The sequence below is a fragment of the Arabidopsis lyrata genome, assembly GCF_000004255.2.
Source record: "Arabidopsis lyrata subsp. lyrata unplaced genomic scaffold ARALYscaffold_3, whole genome shotgun sequence".
NCBI lineage: Eukaryota > Viridiplantae > Streptophyta > Magnoliopsida > Brassicales > Brassicaceae > Arabidopsis > Arabidopsis lyrata.
The window spans coordinates 1,499,966-1,523,598 of NW_003302553.1; the positions used below are offsets into that span (position 1 = coordinate 1,499,966).

The 23,633-nt window shown below is 37.2% G+C and overlaps 2 protein-coding genes and 3 long non-coding RNA genes across 15 annotated transcripts; 4 read left to right on the plus strand and 1 right to left on the minus strand.

Moving 5' to 3' along the window:
* Positions 1–793: 793 nt before the first annotated feature.
* On the minus strand, positions 794–4,607 carry LOC9320511 (diphthine--ammonia ligase). Its single transcript, XM_021031131.1, has 12 exons — positions 4,426–4,607; positions 4,205–4,276; positions 3,836–3,915; positions 3,546–3,771; positions 3,400–3,432; positions 3,234–3,316; positions 3,070–3,142; positions 2,662–2,983; positions 2,254–2,585; positions 1,846–2,171; positions 1,447–1,756; positions 794–1,365 (listed from the first exon to the last, which is right to left on the minus strand). Exons 1-12 carry the CDS (start codon positions 4,501–4,503, stop codon positions 1,147–1,149), a joined length of 2,154 nt encoding a protein of 717 aa, XP_020886790.1. The 5' UTR covers positions 4,504–4,607; the 3' UTR covers positions 794–1,146.
* Positions 4,608–6,159: 1,552 nt separating this feature from the next.
* LOC9318420 lies at positions 6,160–7,630 on the plus strand. 3 transcript variants are annotated; one of them, XR_002333422.1, is made up of 4 exons: positions 6,161–6,936; positions 7,033–7,224; positions 7,317–7,405; positions 7,499–7,630. It is a non-coding gene; the product is annotated as an uncharacterized LOC9318420 (long non-coding RNA). The 3 variants fall into 3 exon arrangements; XR_002333421.1 differs by lacking the exon at positions 7,499–7,630 and having other exon boundaries at positions 6,160–6,936; positions 7,317–7,408; XR_002333423.1 differs by lacking the exon at positions 7,499–7,630 and having other exon boundaries at positions 6,160–6,690; positions 7,317–7,408.
* Positions 7,631–7,703: 73 nt separating this feature from the next.
* Positions 7,704–11,703, plus strand: LOC110230307. Of its 7 annotated transcripts, none has more exons than XR_002333416.1 (5): positions 7,704–8,098; positions 8,199–10,366; positions 10,755–10,869; positions 10,956–11,109; positions 11,199–11,703. It is a non-coding gene; the product is annotated as an uncharacterized LOC110230307 (long non-coding RNA). The 7 variants fall into 7 exon arrangements; XR_002333419.1 differs by having other exon boundaries at positions 8,739–10,366; XR_002333417.1 differs by lacking the exon at positions 7,704–8,098 and adding an exon at positions 10,399–10,480 and having other exon boundaries at positions 8,106–10,292.
* A 351-nt stretch (positions 11,704–12,054) lies between these two features.
* LOC9320513 lies at positions 12,055–13,713 on the plus strand. 3 transcript variants are annotated; one of them, XR_002333412.1, is made up of 7 exons: positions 12,055–12,250; positions 12,351–12,395; positions 12,482–12,566; positions 12,637–12,716; positions 12,825–12,952; positions 13,034–13,109; positions 13,344–13,713. It is a non-coding gene; the product is annotated as an uncharacterized LOC9320513 (long non-coding RNA). The 3 variants fall into 3 exon arrangements; XR_002333411.1 differs by having other exon boundaries at positions 12,055–12,395; XR_002333413.1 differs by lacking the exon at positions 12,351–12,395 and having other exon boundaries at positions 12,055–12,282; positions 12,495–12,566.
* Positions 13,714–14,264: 551 nt separating this feature from the next.
* On the plus strand, positions 14,265–23,444 carry LOC9318423 (exportin-4). The gene is given in 33 exon segments (XM_021031934.1): positions 14,265–14,381; positions 14,383–14,416; positions 14,891–14,978; positions 15,063–15,171; positions 15,466–15,564; positions 15,821–15,863; positions 16,354–16,425; positions 16,501–16,596; positions 16,730–16,966; positions 17,125–17,308; positions 17,490–17,601; positions 17,689–17,775; positions 17,861–17,999; positions 18,267–18,363; positions 18,464–18,520; positions 18,630–18,739; positions 18,998–19,102; positions 19,417–19,490; positions 19,777–19,852; positions 20,007–20,219; positions 20,523–20,594; positions 20,899–20,970; positions 21,051–21,115; positions 21,201–21,303; positions 21,389–21,520; positions 21,695–21,838; positions 21,956–22,063; positions 22,155–22,205; positions 22,269–22,346; positions 22,430–22,543; positions 22,642–22,838; positions 22,924–22,993; positions 23,084–23,444. Coding segments are annotated over 33 exon segments (3,471 nt in total). The 5' UTR covers positions 14,265–14,337; the 3' UTR covers positions 23,273–23,444.
* The last annotated feature ends 189 nt before the right edge of the window (positions 23,445–23,633 follow it).

Here is a 23,633-nt window from a genome sequence, read left to right on the forward strand (position 1 = left end):
AGTTTTTAGATTATTATTATTACATAAGACTCAAATTTACGGTGCTCAATACTTGAGAAGAGTGTAAAAAGGATGTTCTGAATCAATCTTTTTTTTTTCTCTAATTAAAAAATTAAACTTGTTAGTACTTTTTTGGACCATCATATAATTGATATCAAATTATTTTCATTTTCTTCTTCTGCAGAATTTTAGTGCCAGCAAATTTGTCCCCACAGACCACAATGCAGTGTTTCCCCCAAAGGCATCTTGTTGGATATTTTTTATACTTTGTTTTTGTTCTCTCTTTACTCCAAATTGTTTATAAATAAACTAGAAATGCAAAAGTATCTTATACAAAGCATAAACATCATCACAGCAAAAACAAAAATTAATTTTGCTAATAACGCCACTTTACTATTGTAAGTAACCCTAGCTATTTGATTTTATTCTATTTTTAAAAAAACCACGATCTATATCAAATAAAAGCTTCACTTGATTTAAATATATGAGAGAACAAATGTGTTGGAAAGACGTCGGTTTATTTATTTGAGTACGACTTTGGTTCTGAATAGACAAGTCATTGTTAACATTTTATGCTAAAGATCTTCAATCTCTGTATAACAATTTGAAAATAGCATTTAACATTTGGGATCTCTCCTCTTATATCCTCGTGAAAAAGACTATTTTGTCTGAAAACCTTTAATCGAAAAACACATCTTTCTGAGATCTATATTGTCGTGTAACAACATGTCACATTCTTTGCACTAGATTCTAAAATCCTTTTAATAATGACCTGTGACAGGAAAGTTACATATGTGGTAAAACCAAATCCAAGTTTAATATTTCTGGTAAATAATATTGGAACCCAATAATATCATACCATTCCATAAAATAACTGATTTTTTTTTTTTGGACTGGGTTTGGCAAAGTAAACAGTCTTTGCACCTACAATTGAAACAAAAAAAAGAGAAAAACAAACATCGTGCCATTTCCATTTAGAACAAAACAACTACATGTTGTTCTTTCGCAAATGGAAAAGGTATTCCAAAACAAAACGGCAAGGAATTGTCCGCCTGTTCAATTTGGCTACCCATTGCAAATAAACCGGCCCTTGATGAGCCCAAGATCAAGAAAGTAAACCTTTGTGTTCCTTGTGAAACAGGACAGCTACGACCTTAGGGCAAATAGTTCACAGGTGATTATGTTGTCGAGTGAAGCACAAGAGTTTCCAGCACCTAGGACAGGGACGAGATTGAAGATAGGTTCTTTCGAGCTGCCGACTTTTACTCCACTCATCTCGTTAAGCTCTCTGAATGCAGACGCAAAAATGTCCGATAATGTCTCTACGGACACACCAAGACTAGTAGAGAAGTGTATTCTTAAGCTCTGCATCAACCAAAAACAACAAGATATAAGCAAAGCTTTTGATGAGAGGCTAACATTGTTTAAAATAATCTCATTTCTCACCGTCATGTCTTGCCAAGAAAATGAATTTTCAGACAAGGTTTTGTTGAGAAGATATACACAGAATCTTGATACTCTCTCCAGTTGTTCTTCTTCTCCCTGATGTTTCCTCATTAGTTCGGCTGAGATAGAGAGAACAGTCACACACATTTTCCCATCAACAACTCGTTTCTGCACACAATCTTGGTGCCATTTCTCTGGCTTATATCCCCAAAAACTGTAATCTCCTTCACTCGATTGATCTCGGCTGGTTTCATCTTCAGTTTCCGTATCTTCTTCCACGTATAAAATAGGTTTCACTTCAACAAGAGCCCTGGAGAACAACAGTTACTGTCAAAAACCCAAAACTGTTGGGAAGATCGGGGACAAGGATGTAAAGGAAGATTATATGCAGTATTTAACCTTTTCGGAAGATCGGGGACAAGGATGTAAAGGAACATAGGATCGAGGACATTCCGTACCCTCCGAGAAGACTTTGCCAAATCCAAGAAAGTAACAAACTTTTCATGAAGTTGGTTCCTCTCTGATTGTTTTGTGCGTGCTGAACAGAAAACCACAAAGAGTATAGCTGATAAAGAGATTGAGCAATTAAAAGACTGTGCTATTGCCTCACTGTTCGTCAATGCTTGATTTAGCTCAGCAATTGCGCCTTCGTTTCGAAGATTCATCGTGGGAGGGTCAAGTCCTAATTGTCCAGCCATGTGAAGAACACTTTTGTGCAAAGTGGCCTGAAGTAGATGATATTGAAGTAACTGAGTTTGCAAATCAGTTTGAAGCTTATCTAGAAATCAACAAGGAGATTTTATTCACCTGACTGTAAGGTCCAATGCAGCTAGGTGCCCAGCAAGATATACTTTGTACATGGAGAACTCTTTTGCTTTCGTCAATCGCAACTAAAACCTCGATGTAAGCTTTTCCAAGACCCGATTGTACCAAAGGAAGTTCTATTGTACTACGGGAAGGAACACCGAAAGGGCACTTCTCTTGTGTGATAAATTTCACATATGTCTCATTCGCCACAGCAAATTCACTCATGTCAGAGATATAAAGATGAATGTACAATACATGCTGCCAGTTATACCCGCGTTTTAAAAGCTGGGATTCAAGTTCTGTAAGAACAGTCTCGAGATCTTCTTTCAGACCTGTTTAAAGAGGATAAAGCAAATATCAAGTACATATGCGAAGAAATATTGAAGATTTGGTCTGTTTTTGAGTTACCTGTTGACGATACACTAGAATCTTCCAACCAGCAGCAGATGGAGAATGTGTTGTGTTTCTCAGTCTTTGATATGTGAAGTCTGTTACTTGTGTGTTCACCTAGATCAACGATTCCATTATCTCGTTGGCGAGTAGAATCTGATGTGTTAGGACCATCTCCTAGTACCTCAGACACTAAACTCGATTCCTCTTCAGGGGAATTGGAGTCTGGATTCCCTTTCTTTTCAAGATGGAACGTAGATGGATGAAGAACACCAACAGGTGCAATGGAATCTGGAGAGTGTAGCACAACTTGATATTCATCAAGCACGATACTCGCATTCTACGAAAATGCAAATTGTCAAACTACAAATAAATGCGAGAAATCAATGAACACAAATTGTTGTTAAGATTGCTAAAAGGACATACAGTGAAAAGCGGGCAATCTAGAGTCAGAGTTTCATATTCTCCTCCTTCACCGCATACATTACTTCCATACTTCCTAAGTAGAGATGCATTCAGAAGCTTTAGAACCAATGTAACACAAATAGATAATACTCTAAATGAAGCCATGAAAGAGAACTGTGGCATACTCTTTTAACTTCAAAAGATATGGTTCCATGAAGGCTAAGTCTTTCCCTAAATGCTTTGAGGGATCTAACCCTATTGCCGCGACCTGTTAAGGTGAAACAAACCATGATTATAAGAAGATGTTGATGATAATAGAAGCGGGAAAAATATAACAACAATCCTTATTACCTTGACTAAAATAGCTTTTATCCCATTTGCTATCTGCAAGTAAACGAGAAACGAGTTAAATGAAACAAATTCGAAAAAGAGAGAAAAAAAAATTGAAATTGAAATAGGCTTGAATCTTGAGTTTCTCTTAGCCTAAAACAGTTTACCATTTCCTGAAGAAGCAATGTCTGATCTTGTTTCCACAAAAATGCCAAAGAAACAAGGCCTAACCTTGAACAAACACTCTCCACACGCAGTCGTTGGTAGTCTGATGCAATGGCACCAGACGATACTGCAGTGATGGAAGGTATCTGTCTCTTCACTTCACTTAACAAGACAAACATATCTTCCACTTCATCATGTGGAGTCATTTGGTAGCTAAGTTTCTGATGCCTGCAAATAAAGTTCGTCATAATAATTCATTAAACCATGCCTTGGAAAGCCTAAGGATTCTCACCTTGAAGATCCTCGGATTCTTCTTCTGAACAATGGCACATTCATACATTCTGCATAACCCACTATAATCTGGTGGCCTACCTGAAGAAGGTGCATCCAATCAAAAAAAAAAAAAAAACAGAACTTAGAATTCCAATACCATGAATCCTATATATCATTCTTACTCCAAAATACCTAATCTTATTATTCTCAAGAAAAAGAACCAGATTCACAAATCATGAAAACATTGACCAGATTCACATAAACACTAATGAGATAGAAAAAGGCTCAATCTTTCTTCAAACCCTTGTTCATATTAAAAATCTGGTTTTAGCTCATACTCAAGAACATATATAGAACCAGAAGAGACAGAGAAGAAGCAAAATCTTACAGTTTGATACATATAGCTGTCCAATTCATCGACGGAATCATCAACCGGCAACAAATTAGCCAATGCCACGATCTGTTCAAACACAAATCGAGAAACCCCAAGTGAGATTTAAGTTTGTATAGCTTAAAAATCGAACTTTTTAAGAGGCCATTTCAGGGAAACTCTGAACAACAAACAAAACTTGGAGAATTAGACAGAACCCGAGGTAAGAAGAGACGTACCTCGTGACCGTAGTGGATACACTTCATCATAGCATAACAGCTATCTTTGCCTCCACTCACTAAAGCCACGACCTTCATCTTTCTCTCTCTAGAGTTGCAGTGAGGTTCCGTTCTTCTTTATGTCGTCGGAGAAACTCTGATAGTCGAGAGAGTCAAGTCAATAGAAAACTTTGAGGACGATGACTTAAAACAAAATAAAAAAGAAGTTTATAAATTTTAGGAATCTAGCATGACGTTTCTACTTGTTATTCGATTGGCCCCTATATTTTTTAATTTGTCAATTTTTTTCTAAATTCTAATTTAGAGTTTTGGAATCTTTTTTTCCTATTGCTTTAGGTCGTAATCCATATGATACGATATGATATCACCACGTTAGAGATGTATCCATATAAATAATACACACCAAAACGTATGAAACAATCCGGTCCACAAATGACAAATTAGTATACAACTAGTTATGATATATATATTATAATCTTCTCAATTTAACAAAAAATTTATATAAAAAAAAATAAAAGGAAAATAAGAAAATCTTCTCTCTGAAAAAGACGATCACTTAGGCGACTCTTTACAACTTCTCCGTTACACCGTTGTTTCCGGCCGGCGTTGGCTTCTCCAGCGTCGGTCGGCTTTTCCCTTATGTTTAGATTTTTTTTTTTTTTTTTTTTTTCTTCTCTTTGCATAGATCTAGATGAATAAATTAGAAATCTGCAAATTCCAAATCCATGCCGATTGGGATGCAATGATGTCTCTCCCTCCGATCTTGTCACCAATTCAATCGCAAGGTTGGGTGGTGTTTCACAATACCCAGACCTTGTCGCTACACGTGGGAAGGGTGGATCCGAGAGCGGTTAGTTTTGTTTCGTTTCACAACCCATCAACGGGGTTGAAGTTTTCTATTCAATATTGCTTTATTTTTCTCTTCTTTCGGAAGAAGTTTGTTTCCGGTGGTCCTTATCACCGTCGTCATCTCCGGTTGTCAACCGATGAAGTTTCTCCTAATCTATGGTTTGGAGAAGTCATTTGGGTATTTGATCCGGGAATTAATAGACAAATCCTCCTGATTGAAGGAAGTGGCATTCACGATAATATCCTCTGGTCATGGATACTGTCCGATGATGGTGATGTCCATATTATCCCTCAATTGGATTACTCAGGTTTTATGGAAGAGCAAATCATGGTCACTAACCGACAACGATGGATAAGGCGTTATAAAAGACATGATTCAGAACCATTTCAAGCAATATATCAGTGTGTTCGTTTATTCAAAGTGATGCGGAAAGCATTTGGGAATTTCATCTACAAGATGTTAGCCTTTTACGAGTATATGAAGAGGGGACTTAACAGATGTCATCTGTTGCCTATAAGGCTTTCGTTTGGAAAGCAGGGTTACTTCCACTTCTTCATCGAAATTGTGTTCAATTTCCTTTATTTTATTCAATGGTTGTATTTTAATGGTTCATGTATCATGTATGACGTAACACTTTTATAATATAATATAATTGATTTGCCGTTAAAAAAAAAAAATCTTCTCAATTTAACGAATCGGCATAGCTGAATTCGTAACAAAAAAAAAGAGTAGGTAGCCAACATTTCCCCATGTAAATCCCTTCAAGTTTTGCATATATGAACTAAAATTTATAAAACATTTGATGAAAGAACATTTATAACCGACGTAGCATAACAGTTATATTTTATTCAACCTCAAAAATCTTTTTTCTAAATACTTCCAAGTAAATTAATGAATAAGCTAGGTTTTTTAATCTCTTTTAAGAAAATAGAATATGGGCCGGATAAAGAGATTAATGGGTCTGATTAATGGGGCACTGTATCCAATAAAAGTGTGCAAACAGAAACGTGTCATTTCGAATCACACACAAACTCACAACGTTTCCAGTGAAGTTCGCCGTCGCCGGAACTCATGAAACGACGGTGGTCGTTTCCGCACTATCAAAATCCTAATCCGAAATTCTTCCAACAATGTCCTCCTCCAAACCCAATTCCTAATTTCATCTTCCGACCTCCTCCACCTCCTCTTCAAAATCCTAACAATTTTACTCCATCGCTCCGTCTCCGGTACGCTCACTTCTATACAGTCCATGTTGTCGGAATTTCAAAGAACCTGGGATTCAAATATAGCTTTGGAGCACTCTTCTCTTCTCCAGATGGACGAAAATGGCGGTTTCAGCGGAGGAGCTGTTAACTTCTCTGAGCTGGATGCAAAAAAGCGATCTTTAACACTTGCCAATGTTCTATCTGTGGAAGGTAGGTAGCAATTTTGTAGGTTCTGAAGGGATTCTACCCGTAAGTTTGTTCCAATACATTCAGCTCGCTGAGCTTGGAAAGTGTCTCTGGGATTTCACCTGGGAGGTTAGATCTTTGATTGATCGGGTAGATTTTTGTGAATCTGAGGCTGAAGCATCTCTTGAATTTTTACTGAATGAAGCCAATGTGACGATTATTAGTGCTTTTCTGGTTTTTTTGAGAGTTAAAGGAGAGACTTTTGAAGAAGTAAGTAGAATCTGAGACTATATATGAACTTTGAGTAGATTACAGCATGAGTGATTTACTGAGTTGACATGAACTTAACAACTCTTGTTTTGTCAGATTGTGGGGTTGGCCAAGGCATGATAAAGCATGCTAAGAAATTGGACGGACTAGTCGATGTAGTGGAAATTGTTCTCCTACCTTCAAAAGCTATTAGTAAGCCAAAACTGTCCCAAGGTTCAAGTATGTAGAGGATTAAAAAAACATCCAAAGTCGTCAAGAATGTCTCAACCTTCTTGTTCTATTGATGAGGTTACTAGAAAATATGATTGCAAGTTTAATTTTTTAAACCATGATTATATCTACTGCCATTATTCCATTCATGTTTCTGTTTTCTTCTGCAGATGAGCTTCTCGTATGAGTTTTTGTTTGTGAAACTTTATTGTGATAGAGTAGAATTACAGCCAGTTGGCCTTGTGAACTTAGGGAACAGGTACGTATCTATCTTTAACGTTTCTTGCTTTTGGCATGATGATCTAATGTGCTAATGTATTTGTGTTTGTGACTTATATTATTACTTTTGTAGTTGTTATGCAAATGCTGTCCTTCAGTTCTTGGCATTCACTGGCCACTTATATCATACCCTATTAGGGGATTACACTCTAATAACATGTAAGCTGCACACCAAAATGATTTTACTGCTCTTATTGAAACTATGTGGGATTTCCCAAATTCGTATTCCTATAGTGTTCTTTCTTCGATTGAAACCTGCGACTTGAGGACATGGATTCTTTTTTTTTTTTGAATTTGATGTTAAATTAAACTCAAAAAAGAAAATAACGTTTTTACATCAAGTGCGACTTTTTGTTGAAAAATTAATAGTGAAAGTGTTTTAGCTTGTGGATTCTGGTTAAGAGGATTTGAAATCGGTACTTCAATGGCTTGTGGATTTATTATAGAGTCTGATGCTAATGGCGTTGGTGATTATGAGCTGCAAAACTACAACATTTTGAGTGTACAGTCTTGATTCAAGTCTTGTCTTGTATGGAGAAGCAAATGGCAAGTACTTTGCTTTAAGCACTGCATAGTAGAATCTGAGGCAAGCTTGAGTAATAAGGATCTGAAGATGGAGAAGCCCTTTGCGAATACTTCAGCTGGCAAAATCTTTCCCTTCTTCTTCTTCAAGGTACGCTTGATTTTGAAACTAGAATTGATTTCGGTTCGGTTTTCATTGGTTTTGAAATTAGAATTGATTTCGGTTCGGTTTTCATTGGTTTTGAAATTAGAATTGATTTCGTTCGGTTTGCGTTGGAATTAATTAAGAAAAAAACAAAAAGTCACGCACGCGAGGCTTTTTAAAAAAGGAGCGAGTGTGTTTCAAAACAGGCCATTTGGTGGGTTAACTCGCGAGTGGTGAGAGTGGGCGTGAAATCGCGCGATGGGTGAGAGAGGGGTGTGACATGGAGCCATCTGATTGGCTAATATAATGAAAATAGTAGAGATGTAGCTCCTACCTTCCTCCTCTCATAATAACTTTTATTATTACTTCTTCTCTTTTCGTCTTCTATCTTTGTGAATAAACAAGCTATGAGATGATTACAAAAAAAAACTTTTAGACAAAATTTTGTCTAGTTTATATTATTTAGTCAGCTTGAGAATGAAATTCAGATTTCTTCAATCTGAAAGTTGGTGTTTTTGGATACAATTGAGAGTCTTATTCCATCATTATAAACGATTCTGTACAATTGAGAGGACAACCTATGGCTGGCATGAAAACATTGTTTCCTCTTTATCTTCCTCTTCCTCTTGCTCTTTGGTCTGTGTAGAGCATGTTTCTTGGATTTGAAGACCAAACAGCTTCTGCAGACCAAACAGCTTCTGAGGGAATCTCATCTGACAAGCCATTGTTATTCTCAAGCTCAAGGGTTTCAAGATTTGTCAGATTCTGAAGTTCCACCAGATAACTTGTTCAGGCTCAAAGACAGAGTTGATAGATTGACTAACTTCTCATCTCAAAAGACAATGAATTGTTCTGGAGATCAAACGTTTCGAGCTTACTCAACTGTGATACAGACAATGGTTTAGAACCACTGAACATGTTCGGCCATAATGTCAGCGTCCGCAGTTTGGCAAGACTACCTTGTAACACAATAAAGTCAGTATGATTTACAACCCATATCTATGATCTTCATACATGAATAAGTTTGAATTCTGAGATTGAGTTTATGATTTTACCTATTTCTGGAGGAATCTCTCCCTCAATGAAATTCTCATACAAGATCAGTTCCTGCAGATTCTTGAGCTCTTTGATGTCACCACTCAACGTACCACCAATAACATTCATGCTTAAGTCCAAGCGCCGAAGAGTCTTCAAGGAGAACAATTCAGGAGGGATAGAGCCGTTAAAGCTCTTATCACTCATGTCAAGAGAGATAAAACTGGTCAAGCTCACAAACCCATCTCCAGGAATCTCTCCTTATATGAAATTAGACGAGATATCGAGCGTCACAAGTGAGCTTATCCTCAGAACCGGTCTCAGAATGCTTGAACTCACACTGAGCCAGAGAAGACAAGAGAGTGCAGATTCAGGTCTATCACTACTCTGGTAGGGGAACGAGTGTTGCATCTGACGAGTTGCAGTTGCAGCTATCTGAGTTTGGCCTCCACGTCTCTAAACCTTCCAAGGTGATTATTGCTGTGGTGTGGTTATTGGTGTTCTGAGTCAGCAAGATCTTGAACTCAAGAAGGGATTGTATTTGGTCTTGTGGGCAAGAGAAAGATATTTGTGGAATGAAGAAGACGAAGAACACGAGGACACAAGAGAGAATACATGGCTTCAGCATTTTTGTCAGAGCTATTGTTTTTTGCCAGTCACAGGTTCTTCTGTATGTCTCCTTTATAGCTACAACAAGTCCAAGACGAGATTATTGCTAAAAGACTGAAATCCGAACAATGTTTTTGATGCTGCAGTTGCATTCGCTGCACGGTAAAACAGTTGTGAGAATTTCAGCTGGTAAATGCTGGGCATCTGCTGTTACTAGTACAGGTGAAGTTTACATGTGGGATGGGAAGAATGGCAAAGATATGCCACCATCTCTTTCTCGCCTCCATAACTTGAAAAGGGCAACCACAGTTGCTGTTGGTGAAAAACATCTGCTGGTTGTGGGTTCTCTGTTTCATCCTGCCTATGCTCTTACTGTGCTTAAGAAGTCTCAGACTGTGCAAGCGGATGAAATTAGGGAAGAAGAAAATGAAGAACTGGATGAGGGTTTTATGTTTGATGATGTCGAATCTGTGAACCTGTTAGTCTGTTACAATCCGTGCAACACGATAATCCAAAGGAGAGGACAGTACCTAGCTTGAAAAGTTTATGCGAGAAGGTAGTAGCGGAGTATATTGTAGAGCCACAAAAATGCTATTCAACTGCTTGAAATTGCGGATTCTCTTGCTGACGGTAAATGTTTACTATTACTTTCTTTGGTGTAGAATAATTTGTCTTGGATAGGAGTGAAGTAGGGATTTATGTGACTGCACCATTGTCTGTCTCTTTTCGGGTTAAACACAAGAGGTATATTTTTGACAGAAGATGATTATGTTTACTACTTTCTTTAGTCTATACCAATACAGTTTGTTTACAAGATTATGAATGTGTTGCTTCTTCCACTCTCGATTTAGTCATTATTGTTGTGGTTTCAGCATCTCGCTCTGTTCCATCTAATCGATTCTGCACTATTCGCTTTGCAAGTTTCTGTGTTTTAATTCATTCTGTTACATACTAAATTTTATTAAGCAACGTTTGATCTCATGGCCTTTGGTGTTAACTGTTTTCTGGCATGGTTTAGGTCACTACTACAATTGGTTATGGTTCTCCCATCAAGGAAAACTCATACAGTGTCCATGTAGCTACGCTTGGGGAGAAGGAAGTTGAGGCTACCAGAAACCTGAGGATGTCAATAGGTAATTAGAACTTAACTACACTTCTGTTTATGTTTGTGTTATGAGAACCTGCTTTGGTAATTTACTAAAATTCTTAAGTTTCCTAGCCATTGGCGCCGTCACACGCCCGAAGGCGCTGCTCTTGAAGCTGATTGGAATGCCAAATTTGCAGCTTATGAGAAGAAATATCCAGAGGAAGCTGCAGAGTTGAAGTCTATTATCTCAGGTGAATTGCCCACCGGTTGGAAGAAGGCACTTCCTGTAAGTAGAAATTTCTGGTAATCTTAGAACTTTTTATCAGTATTCTTGAGAAGGGTCTTATTTGAGGCAACTTTATTTTTTTCATTTAGACATATACACCAGAATCTCCGGGTGATGCCACCAGAAACCTGTCTAAGCAATGTCTTAACACACTTGCGAAAGTTGAGCCTGGCTTTCTTGGCGGGAGTGCTGACCTTGCATCTTCCAACATGACATTGCTTAAAGCATTCATGTTGCCATTTTTGTAGGGCCTTTTAAAAATATTGTTGGCTTGCAGACCAGTTGCAAGGCAGAGTGATCCAGTCACTCGAGTTGCCATTTTCTCAAGTGGTAATGTTATCATCGGTACACCAGCCCATTTTCTGTTTTTGATTAAAATCCGGTTAAATTCGGATAAATTCGGTTAGATTGGATATAATAACTAAAAGAAAAGAAAACAAAATGTGGGCCATTTGTTAACTTAGCCCAAACGAAAATTGGGCATTTTTTAATACAGCCCAAACGAAATTGGGCCTTTTTTTGCTTAGAGAAACAAAATTAAGGCCTCTTTATCCTATTTTATTTTTGTTCAGATCTATACATACATTTTGTGTGTATCTTCTTCTTTGCGAGACATATTAAAACGCTGAGGCCGATAACTCCAGTGTAAAAGGTTTCTGAAATGTTCAGGGCAGCTCCAGCGGTTCGGTTTGCATTGGTTTTGAAATTAGAATTGATTAGATGAAATGACAATATTTTTTTTTTGTTAACAGAATTTTGTTTCCGAACTAAACAATATTTCAAACCAATATGTACATATTTGTAGTTCATGATTTTTTTTTTGGTAACTTTTCTGCAACTTTAAGTTTTCATTCACTCAAAAAATTTGTAGTCTTGTGTAATTTAAAGTAATCTGAATTCAGATAAAGGTGAAGATCCTTTGTTCAATGTAACAACAGTGTATTTATCTCACAACTCTGTCTACTTCATATGACAGATTGATAGATTTGGGCATTTCAAAATTTGGCATGCTGCAGGATCTATATTATTTGCTATCTCATTTTCTTCGGGTTTTGGCGGTTGTTTGCCTTATTCACTCCTCCAGAGTAACTCCTCAACTATCGAAACATTATCATACATCATGTTTGCAGCTATCTTCAATGTAGGATAAGCTGCTACTCAGGTTTCTCACATGTAAAACAATCTTTCTTTTTTCATTTGATCAAGTTTACTCAGTGAGATATTCATTTTTCTTAATCAAGCCGAGTAGCACTAGCTAACAAGCTCCTGTAATGCGTTTTTGCATGGTTAGCTCTTTCCCTTTGGTCTTATTTAGGCTCTTTAAAATGCCTTTTAGGTTTATATGTAACATTTCTATTGACTGCTTATTCAGGTTGCTAATTTAGGCTCATACACGATTGCTTTAGTTGTATTTGGTGTTAGCGAGGCCATGGCAAAAGAAAAATACCAAAACTTAGGTTTGTGCTTCTATTGACTTGTTTATGTTAATGCCTTTGATATGATTCTAAGCCTGCCTTAAGTCTACAGTATCGTTGGATTGTTTATTCATCCATAACCGTTGGCTGCTGTTTTTTGGTCATATTTCTTATGTGGACAAAGGAACCAAGGTAATGCACACTTTTCTGAAATGCTCAGATCAGTTTTTACCGAAGTGTTATGCCATAATAGATGAAATATTTATTGAGAATGAATTTTATTTTATTTTATTTTCAAAGCCTGAGGAGAAATCTAAGAGAAACTAGCCGATCAAGAATACCATGGTCTTATTGGTTCCGTAAAATTCTATTACCATCAAGTTCCTATGGTTTATCTCCTCACTCGACTAGTACTGACTGTTTAACAGGTTAGTTTCTGTATCTTTCATGCTTTGCTTCTTTTGCATTCGATCAATACTTACATTTCAGGCTGACTTTAATATTCGCAGGAATATCTTGCATTCTTTATTATTGATGATTTGCAAATGGCTCAAATCTGCCAAAGCTCTACACTGAAATGTACAGGTGATAATCACAATTTGTACAGGTGACAGCAATTAGTATGCAGAGTGTGTTGATTGGTTCGGAACTGGTGGATGTGCTTCCGTTTGTGGGCCATTAAGCTTCTTAGACAAAATGTTATGTGTGCTTGCTTTATATGTTCTTCAGTTACATCAAAGAAACTTTTTGTTTTTCTTTCTGATATTATCTTAACATCTAGAGATTGTTGATGAAAGTATGATTTGCAAAATGGCGCAGGCACTTCACCAAAGGTCGATGTAAACATCAAACGATATTTTTACTTCTCGGTGACAAGATATGGGTTAGGACTTGTTCCAGCTCTATGCTCGCTTGTTGGAGTTGTTGTAACATATTTTATGGAACTCAATAGCACAATTCTAAAGCTTCTGTGTCAATCGCTACTACTAGAATGAACAGAAGGAAGATACACAACGCTTCTGGTCTGGTAAAACACATATAGCTCAAAACTTGGTTACTGTTTGACAGTAATATGTTTCAGTCTGCTAAATTTTTGTTCATAAGGATAGGTTTATATCACACTGCGACATGCAATACATTTGTACAAGAATTACTTGAAGTCATTATAAAATATTGCCTGTTTTTATAATGTTGTCTACTCTTTAATCGCTTTCTTCACTCAATTTTGACCCTGAAGATGAATAATGAATGAGTCTTTCTGATTCGTACTCTTTGTTTTTGTTTTCATTAGAAATTTAGAACATAGATAATTGATGAACACATCAATGTGAGAGTTAAAACTAAATCCATTACTTAAGTCTCTATATTCTACAGATTCTGAGGAAAAAAAAGTTTGATTCATAAAGCAATTGAATTGATCACACTGTACCACGATCAATGATCATATACTGATTAAACCGACCCGGTCCATTGGTTCAGGTCCTTAACCTCATTTATAAGATGAAGGAAGGGTATTCCCGTAAATAATAGGGAACTTCATGTCCACTTAAAAAACTCCAAATAAGCCTCAGCAGCGACAGGCCCTTGTAAAAACAGCGTTTCCATTTCTCCGGCTCTCTCGCCATCGGATCCCTTTCTCCGCCATTTCACACTGCTCAACGCCGCCACTTTCCTTCTTCGATCGAATCTTCATCTTCTTATTCTTCACACTTTCCAATCAACTCGATCAGATTTTTCAGATTTTTCTACTTGGAAAGCGACGAGACTGTTGATTTTTCCGGCTGCCGGAATCGGTGCTTCAGGGAGGGAGGAGATGTTAGGGTTTTCTAATGTAAGCGGTGGAGTTGGAGCTGAGGATGCGCGCGATTGAACTTGCTTGCTCTTACATTCAGGTCTATTTCTTTTTTGCTTCTTCTTTCTTCATACATATACGCATGAAGTTGTGGTTCGCTCCATTCCTTGTCTCCTGGTTGATCTTTTTGGTTTCCTAATATATTGGAGGAAGCTGTAGATGTGTGCGTGTGGTTGCATTTATGAAATTGTTTATATGCTTTCTCGTAATTTGTTTGGCTTGAAATTGAAGTCACTGTAGAGTATTGGAAATTATCAAATTGCTTTGTGAGATTTTCTTCTTTTTTATTCTGTTTGTTTATCTGTGCGTCTCTGTTGACTAAGGTGTAGAGACTACATGCCTCACTGAACTAGTTTACTATTGCCGTCTTTCTGAATTTATATGAAGTAAGAAGTCTCTTTGCGTATAAAAGGCTTGTCATGGTTTTTTAAGCATTTCTGAAACAAGATGGTTCTATGTTTCCATGTGATTGCCTAACTCATGTGGACATGACATTTCCCTTTCTTTCCTACAGATAAATAGTAATCCAGTTGCTGCCGAGGCTACCATTTTATCGCTTCACCAGTCCCCACAGCCGTATAAGGCGTGTAGATATATTCTTGGTAAGTCTTTCTGATGAGTCCAGAACCGGCCAAGTGAACTTGGGAAGTTACATCTGTTTGACTGAAAGTGTTTCATACTTCCAGAAAATTCTCAGGTGGCAAATGCTAGGTTTCAAGCTGCTGCAGCTATACGAGAAGCAGCTATCAGGGAATGGAGCTTTCTTGCCACAGATGATAAAGGGGGTTTGATTAAGTAATTTCTCTTCTTTTATGTGATTTGGGTGATATGTGCTCAAGCGTCCAGTTAGTTGAGCGGTCACCCTCTGCTCTATCAGGAAGCAAACCTTGGTGTTAATTTTGTAATTTTTGATTGGCTTTGCAAATCAACTGAGAGCATTCATGCTTCACAATATAGTAATTTTAGGATATCCTGGCCACATCATTTTCCGAGATAACCATGACTTATAAGAAATTAGAGGTTTTTATTATGAAGTTTTGGATTATATTAATAAAAATAATTAAGAAATATGGCGAATTCTTTCTGCAGCTTCTGCCTTGGCTATGTCATGCAGCATGCTAATTCATCCGAGGGATATGTGCTTTCAAAAGTATCTTCTGTGGCAGCACAGCTGATGAAAAGAGGCTGGTAAGCTGCGGTGGGCTTCTCTGGTATTGAAATTATTAAAACATGCACACTAGATGCTGGACGTTATCTGTCACTTCTGATTCTATGCATATGAGAGGATTCATGAAAAGGATGTTGTCGTTCACAGACATTTATGACTGGTAGCTTCTGGAAAATTAGAGTAGTGCAAAGAAATCTAGACAAATTAGCTACTTCTGTTTTTTGCTTGCTTTGTTCATCTAGTGGAACCTCTAATCTGAATAAATTACTCTTACAGGCTTGAGTTTACTCCAGCCGAGAAGGAAGTCTTTTTCTATCAGGTATCTACATTGTTTTGTAATTTTTCAGACTTTCATTTTAGTTTCTGTATCTTATCGTTTGACTAGCATGAGGTGCATATATTTTGTTATCTGATACTGGCCATTGTAAACATAATAGTTTATATAAATATAAATGTGCATGAATCCGTGAAGATGATGGCAAATGTAGTAAGGGGCATTTTAACTGTACCTTAAATATATGGACAAGAAAGGATTTAGAGTGATTGAGTGGGTTAACTAGTAATCATTTGAGTAGTAACAGGTCCTTACAATATGTGCCTCCATTATTTCAGCTAGATATGTATTGATATGCTCCATGCCTTAATAAAAAGAAATGGGGGTTTACGAGTCATGGCTTCATAGAAATGAAAATTGTGGTATTGCTGTTAGTTATTTTGAAAAATATATTGGAAAGTCGTCCAATATTAATGTTTTTATTAAAAGGATCATGGTTGATCTTCTTATGTCCCTTAACAACTGCTGTTTACAGATCAACCAGGCTATTCTTGGTTCTCGTGGCTTAGATGTGCAGTTCATCGGTGTAAATTTTCTTGAATCATTGGTAACGATCTGTTTCTATTGTTTCTGGCATTATATATATATATACCATATGGTTGCTCACAATTCTTCATCTCAGGTATCTGAATTCTCACCCTCTACTTCAAGTGCCATGGGTCTCCCTAGGGAATTTCATGAAAATTGTCGCAAGTCACTAGAGCAAAACTTTTTGAAGGTAATCGTAGGATTGCATTTGCTTCCAGTTATTGTTACACCCGTCATCCTTTCGTCTGTGAAAGAATAATAGCCTATATGGAGGGTTCTGTTACTAAAATTGTGTTGTTTACTTTTTATGTTTTCAATTGCAGACTTTCTATCAGTGGGCACAAGATGCTGCTTTGAGTGTTACAAACAAGATTATCGAATCGCATTCTAGTGTCCCTGAGGTTAAGGTTTGCAATGCTACACTGCGATTAATGCATCAAATACTAAATTGGGAGTTTCGTTACAGCAAAGGTGGCACAAGAGCCAGCATTAATGTATTCTCTGACGGAATTAGACCTGATAATGCATTTTCAAGAAAGACAGAATGTGTAATAGTTCAGGTAGCTAATGGTTACATTTAAGATTTATGACACGTGCTAATTATCTTGTTGAAATTCTGAGAGACCACATGCTAGCATGTCTGATTTTATACTTGTTTACCGTTAAGACACTTTCATGAGCTCTTCATAAATCTCACCTTCAGTGGTGCTGATTGTAGCCTGGAGCTTCGTGGTGTGATGTTTTGCTTTCAAGCTCACATGTTGGATGGCTGATAAATTTATATTCGTCGGTGAGGCAGAAGTTTGATCTTGAAGGCTATTGGCTAGATTGTCCTGTTGCAGTCTCTGCTCGGAAACTTATCGTGCAATTGTGCTCCTTGGCAGGGGAAATATCTCCATCCGGTGAGTGTTATATGCTTTTGTATTTTCTACTAATTAATATAATCTTCTGCTGAATGCGTTATAGAAACATCAAATTTGCCCATTATCTAGTTTGCATCGTTAATGAGGAACGATGGATGTTCATCACGTCTTTCTTATCGAGCTATATATTTATCTGTGAGTGACTTGTTCAATAATTTAGACAATGGGCAGATGCAAGAGCAACATCTGCTCCTCCTGCTGTCGGGTGTGTTGCCCTGGATTGATCCTCCTGATGTCATTTCAAAGGAAATTGAAGAAGGAAGGAGTGGAAGGTGAGCTGCTCAACATTCTTTTCCTGTTTGATTTTTGTTGTCATATATTCCAAGTCTGACGTTGTGTTGTTGAGCTTTTTTTTCCAGTGAGATGATTGATGGTTGTCGCGCATTGTTATCGATTGGGACTGTTACTACTCCTGTTGTCTTTGACAAACTCTTGCGATCATTGAGGTCTTTGACATATAACCTTTTTTTGCAGTTAAAAGCCATTTGGTTTTTCTTTATTCATAGAAAGTTTTTCTTTCTGTTTCTTCAGGCCCTTTGGCACCCTTACACTCTTATCTATGTTAATGGGTGAAGTTGTCAAAGTACTAATGGCAAATAGTACTGATGAAGAGACCTGGAGCTATGAGGCACGCGATATCTTGCTAGATACCTGGACCACACTCCTTGCTGTGAGTATGGTTAAGATTTATTTTATTACTGCTGCATCTATTTATAATATCATGCATCACTGTGTTTATGAAACTTTGTGCCATATCTGGCTCTCTGGGGGTACTTTAGGCATTTTCTTTGTGATCGTCAGGGTATTTATAACGACCAATTATTGTCTTTGCCGACAAGTTTTTATAGTCTAGAAGAATGATACATTTAAAGTAAATTGTGTCTTATGAGATACTAGTGGGCACTATTTGACCAAAGGTTGTGATGACTCCTGCCAGTCAATGGATGGTTCTGGGGGTAATGCGAGGCTACCACCTGAGGGTATGCATGCTGCAGCTAGTCTCTTTTCATTGATTGTGGAATCTGAACTAAAAGGTAAAGGTTTCCAGACTTTTGACCTCTGCTTTACAACTTCTATTGGTTTGGAACTCTTTTCTTTATCAAATCTATATTCAAGCAAAGTTTGTTTCTCTAGTGGCATCTGCGTCAGCTACTACTGAAGATGATGCTGACTGCCTGGCTTCTGTATCCGGTGAGCATAATAAATTCTATGATTACTGGTTCTTGATCTAGTCTTTTTGCAGCCAGTCTGCAGGTTTTGTGCTGTCCTTTTTTAACATTTTCTTATTATGTTCTGGCAGCCATGGATGAAAGACTAGGCTCTTATGCTCTCATTGCAAGGGCAGCAGTCGATGCTACAATTCCATTTTTAGCAAAACTTTTCTCTGATCATGTTGCACGCCTCCATCAGGTGCTCTTGATTGACCTTCCTTTAGAATATAAGCGAAACCAACATTCTTTCATCTACTAATCATTCTTCTTTTCCTTTTTGCTCTTAGCTATTATGCCTTTTGTAGCTAACATATCAATATATATCTCCATCAAAGCCTTTCTTGCAATTGATTAGAAAATCTAGCTCTATGTCGTTTTTTTATTCTTTCTAGTGTGCACGAGTTTACTGATGTGTCCTGAGAGGTTGCTTTTGCTCATCTTAATCTACCTTTTTTAGGGCAGGGGCACTGTTGATCCGACGGAAACTTTGGAAGAGGTCTACTCTTTGCTGCTAATAATCGGTCATGTACTTGCAGATGAAGGGGAAGGGGAGACTGCCTTGGTAATTCTTTACCTTTCCTGCATCTTTTTGATGTTATCACAGAAAGAAAGATGCTGACAAGTTTTCCTTCCATTAAGTTCCTGTCTATTATGAATATCTTGGTATTCTGAATGCCTTCATCTATCAAAAAATAAGAAACGTATTATTACCAGATATATCAATTTCAAACGGATAGGTCTTAAAACTATCCTTTTTATTAATAAGTAAATAACCAGTTTCAAACGTAGTTTTCATTCGAGGCCTGTTATAATTCTATTTTTTCACTTGTAAATTCTTCCCAAGAGTAATTACGAGATGATGTTATCACCAACCAGGTTCCTGATGCTTTGCAATCTCATTTTGTGGATGTTGTTGAGGCAAACAACCACCCTGTCGTGGTACTCTCAAGGTAAGCTTAAATAGAAGCCTTTCACGACTGAACAGATGAGTGAACTTGAATAATTTGATATTACCAACAATAGATGCCTTCAGTTTTCTTGTGATTCTAAGTTACCATCATATCTCTTTTTGAGTGTTGTACTGTTTCTAAGTATTTATAAGTTAGTCTTGAATTTTACTTGAGATACTAGAGCCATACTATATTGAAATTGTTGTGCAGAGTTTTCTCTGAACAGTGGCTATGCTCGTTCATTATCAATTTACTAACTTCGATTGTCTTTTGTTTTTAATTGAAGCTCAATAATAAAATTCGCCGAGCAATGTTTGGATGCAGAAATGAGATCATCGATCTTTAGTCCTCGGCTAATGGAGGTACTTCTAATTCCTGAACTGGGTAAATTATGACCTGTTTCGAATACACAGATTCAAATGCATAAAATTTATCTTGGTCATTAAGCGTTAAAAGAAGAAATTTATTACAGTTTGGTACCTGTTTCCTGTATATTGATTTGGGAAACATATGTAGGCAGTCATATGGTTCCTCGCAAGATGGTCTTTCACATATCTAATGCTCGTTGAAGACTGCAATTTGGGTAGCAACCAGCTTCAGTCTCTACGTTCAAGAGCATGTTTATTCACGTTTTTCAACGAACACAATCAGGGGAAGTTTGTCCTTGATATAATTGTCCGGATCTCCTTGACATCGCTCATGTCTTACCCTGGTGAAAAGGACTTGCAGGTAGTAATCTTCAGTCCTTCTAAAAACATTTTGAGTTTTGATAACCCTCGCGTTTATTCAATGGTATTTTACTTTGTACAAATACTATTTTTGGTTTGCTGGATGGATATATCATTCAATTAGTTGTTTGACTTTACAAATTTTGATAACTAAAGGACTTTAGGCCAGGGAATCCAGTTAGCTACAGCGAGATTTCTCTTAGGGTTTAATGTGAATTTTCTTATAAGCTGTAGGTTACTTAACTCCCATTTCTTCAAGAATGGTATTCCCCTAATCTTTTTATTTCTTTTTCGCTCTCTGCAGGAGTTAACATGTTTTCAGTTACTGCATGCACTTGTTCGACGAAGAAATATTTGTTTTCACCTTCTATCACTGGTGAGTTCAGAAACTCGCCATAGTCGGGCGTAAATGGGGCCGATTTCTGTATCTTGCTTTGTTTCCAATACAAATGAGATTTTAAACTTCGGCTTCTACTCCTCTATTATATTTACCACTTGTTTTTTTAGAATCCACAACATTTCTCTGTGGGTAAAATGGCTGCTAGAAAAGCTGTTTTACTGGGAATCACTCAACTTATTTTTTTTTATCCACTGGGAAAAAAAAAGCCTTTTCCTTAGAATTCTTGTAGATGAACTTATTCTGTTTCTTTAGTATCTAACGTTTTATCTAAAACATTCAGGACTCCTGGCGTAACCTGGCAAATGCTTTTGCAAATGACAAAACATTGTTTTTACTAAATAGTGTTAGTCAGGTATATTCCTAAAGTTTGCATTTTGGCTCTTTTGTATTCATGCATGGTCTGTTTTTTGAAATGATATTACTTCTATTCAGCGTTCATTGGCTCAAACCCTTGTTCTTTCTGCTTATGGAATGCGAAGTTCAGATGCATCAAATCAGTGAGTTACCAAAATCTTTGCACTTCGCTCACATCTTAACCACAAATTTTGCCTGACCAATAACCTTCTTTCTATTTTCGAAAAGATATGTGAAGGACCTCATGGCTCATATGACATCATCTCTAGTGGACTTGTCCAATAACAGTGATCTTAAAAATTTGGCTCAACAACCTGATATTATCATGCTGGTGAGGAAGAAAAACACGTGAAAAGTTAGATTTAGTTATTGATAAATTCTTATGAACGGAATGGTTCTGTCGTATTTTGTGTTAGGTGAGTTGTGTGTTAGAGCGGCTTCGAGGAGCGGCAAGTGCCACTGAACCCCGGACACAGAGAGCAATATATGAGATGGGGTTGTCTGTCATGAATCCTGTACTCCGTCTTCTCGAGGTTTACAAACATGAGGTACTGTTCGAGGCGCAAATATAGTGATCACATGTTATACGGATTATGATGAAGTCTATATACTTAACATTTCAGTACCGATGGTGTACTATACTCTACCTGTCTTCAAAATCCTTGCGGTTGGTTTTTGGCAATTATGGTCAGAAAAACCACTAATTTTTTGTTATTGCTTAGTCTGCAGTGATATATCTTCTTCTTAAATTTGTCGTGGATTGGGTGGATGGGCAATTATCTTACCTAGAGGCTCATGAAACAGCCGTTGTCATTAATTTCTGCATGAGTCTTCTACAAATATATTCGTCACACAATATTGGGAAGGTAAATCTGTTCCCCTATCTCTTCCTTACTTCTCTGTTCAGGCTGAGCGTCACTGTTTGAAAGCAGACAAGTGAAGTTATTGTGTACCCTCACATACACTTGCTTTTTTTACCTCAGATATCATTGTCTCTCTCTAGTACCTTGCTTAATGAAGCAAAAACCGAAAAGTATAAGGATTTACGCGCTCTGCTTCAGCTACTTTCCCATCTATGCTCTAAAGATATGGTAAACGTTCTTGCTTTCACGTACTGTAGAAAATATATAACACATTCACCAGTATTCCTTATCTTCTAACAACTGGTACTACCTTTTGCAGGTTGATTTTTCATCTGATAGTATTGAGACACAAAGCACTAATATTTCCCAGGTAAACCAAGTTTATTAAGATGAATTCAACAAGAATGGTTTGTGTAATTTCTTGAACTTACAGGTGGTGTACTTTGGTCTCCATATAATCACTCCACTTATAACTTTGGAACTCCTCAAATACCCCAAGCTTTGTTTCGATGTAAGGCTTTGCATCAACCATTGATCAAACCTCTTGTAGTACTTTTAATGTTATAATTTTCACTTAGAGATCAAATTCTGCAGTATTTCTCGCTCATTTCACATATGCTCGAGGTTTACCCCGAGACGCTCGCACAACTCAACAATGATGCATTTAGCCATGTAGTTACAACAGTTGACTTTGGTCTTCATCAGCAGGTGAAGTAAAATCTTCTTTTCAGAGATAGTAAGCAAGCCATTTTACTCTTGTTTAACAGCAATGTGAAAGCAAATCTATTTATTGATATGCTCATCAGGATGTCGATATAGTCACAATGTGCCTGAGAGCTCTAAAGGCTCTTGCTTCATATCACTACAAAGAGAAAAATACTGGCAACTCGGGTTTGGGTTCTCACGCTGCTGGACACACAGATCCAAATGGAGTATTCCATGAAGGAATACTGAGTCGATTCCTTCGTACATTGCTTCACTTCCTTCTTTTTGAGGATTACAGGTATTAAACTCTATACACCAAAATCACTCAAAAGCGCTCTCTCTAATGGTTTGCTTTTAGTGTTTTTACCGGTTTCTTGTTTCAGTACCGACCTAGTCAGTACAGCAGCAGATGCCTTGTTCCCTCTTATTCTCTGTGAACCAAATCTTTACCAGGTCAGTATTTTATTGTTCTCACTTAAAACTAGTAAACCGAGTTTCTATGTCTTAAACAGCAGTAACTTAAACAGTCTGTGCTACCTCTAGGGATTGGGCAACGAACTGATTGAGAAGCAGGCGAATCCGAACTTTAAAACTAGGCTAGCAAACGCGCTTCAGGTGCTCACAACGTCAAACCAGCTATCCTCATCCTTGGACCGTCTCAACTACCCAAGATTCAGAAAGAACCTCAACAACTTCCTTGTTGAAGTTCGTGGGTTTCTCAAAACTAGGTGACCGAATTTTAGAACTTGTGTTTTTTTGGGTTGTAAAAAGAATTTACTTGATAGACGTGTTTTTTCCGTTTGTAACAATTTAATTTTACTTTAAGAAATGCAACCCTATTATTAGACAAAAAAAATAATGTGATCATCTCTGATATAAATTTAGAAGATGTAGTTTAGCAAAAGGTACTGAATACACAAAATTATCTGAGCAGTCCATAAAATAATATGTACCATAGAACTGTTTTCATTGAAGTCATTGGATCAAAGTTTTGCATTGGGTCAAAGTTTTTCTTTTGGTTAAAAGGCTTTGCATTTAGTCAAGTTACAATAAATGTCAGAAATTCTCTTGGACCAAATTCACATGAGAATTT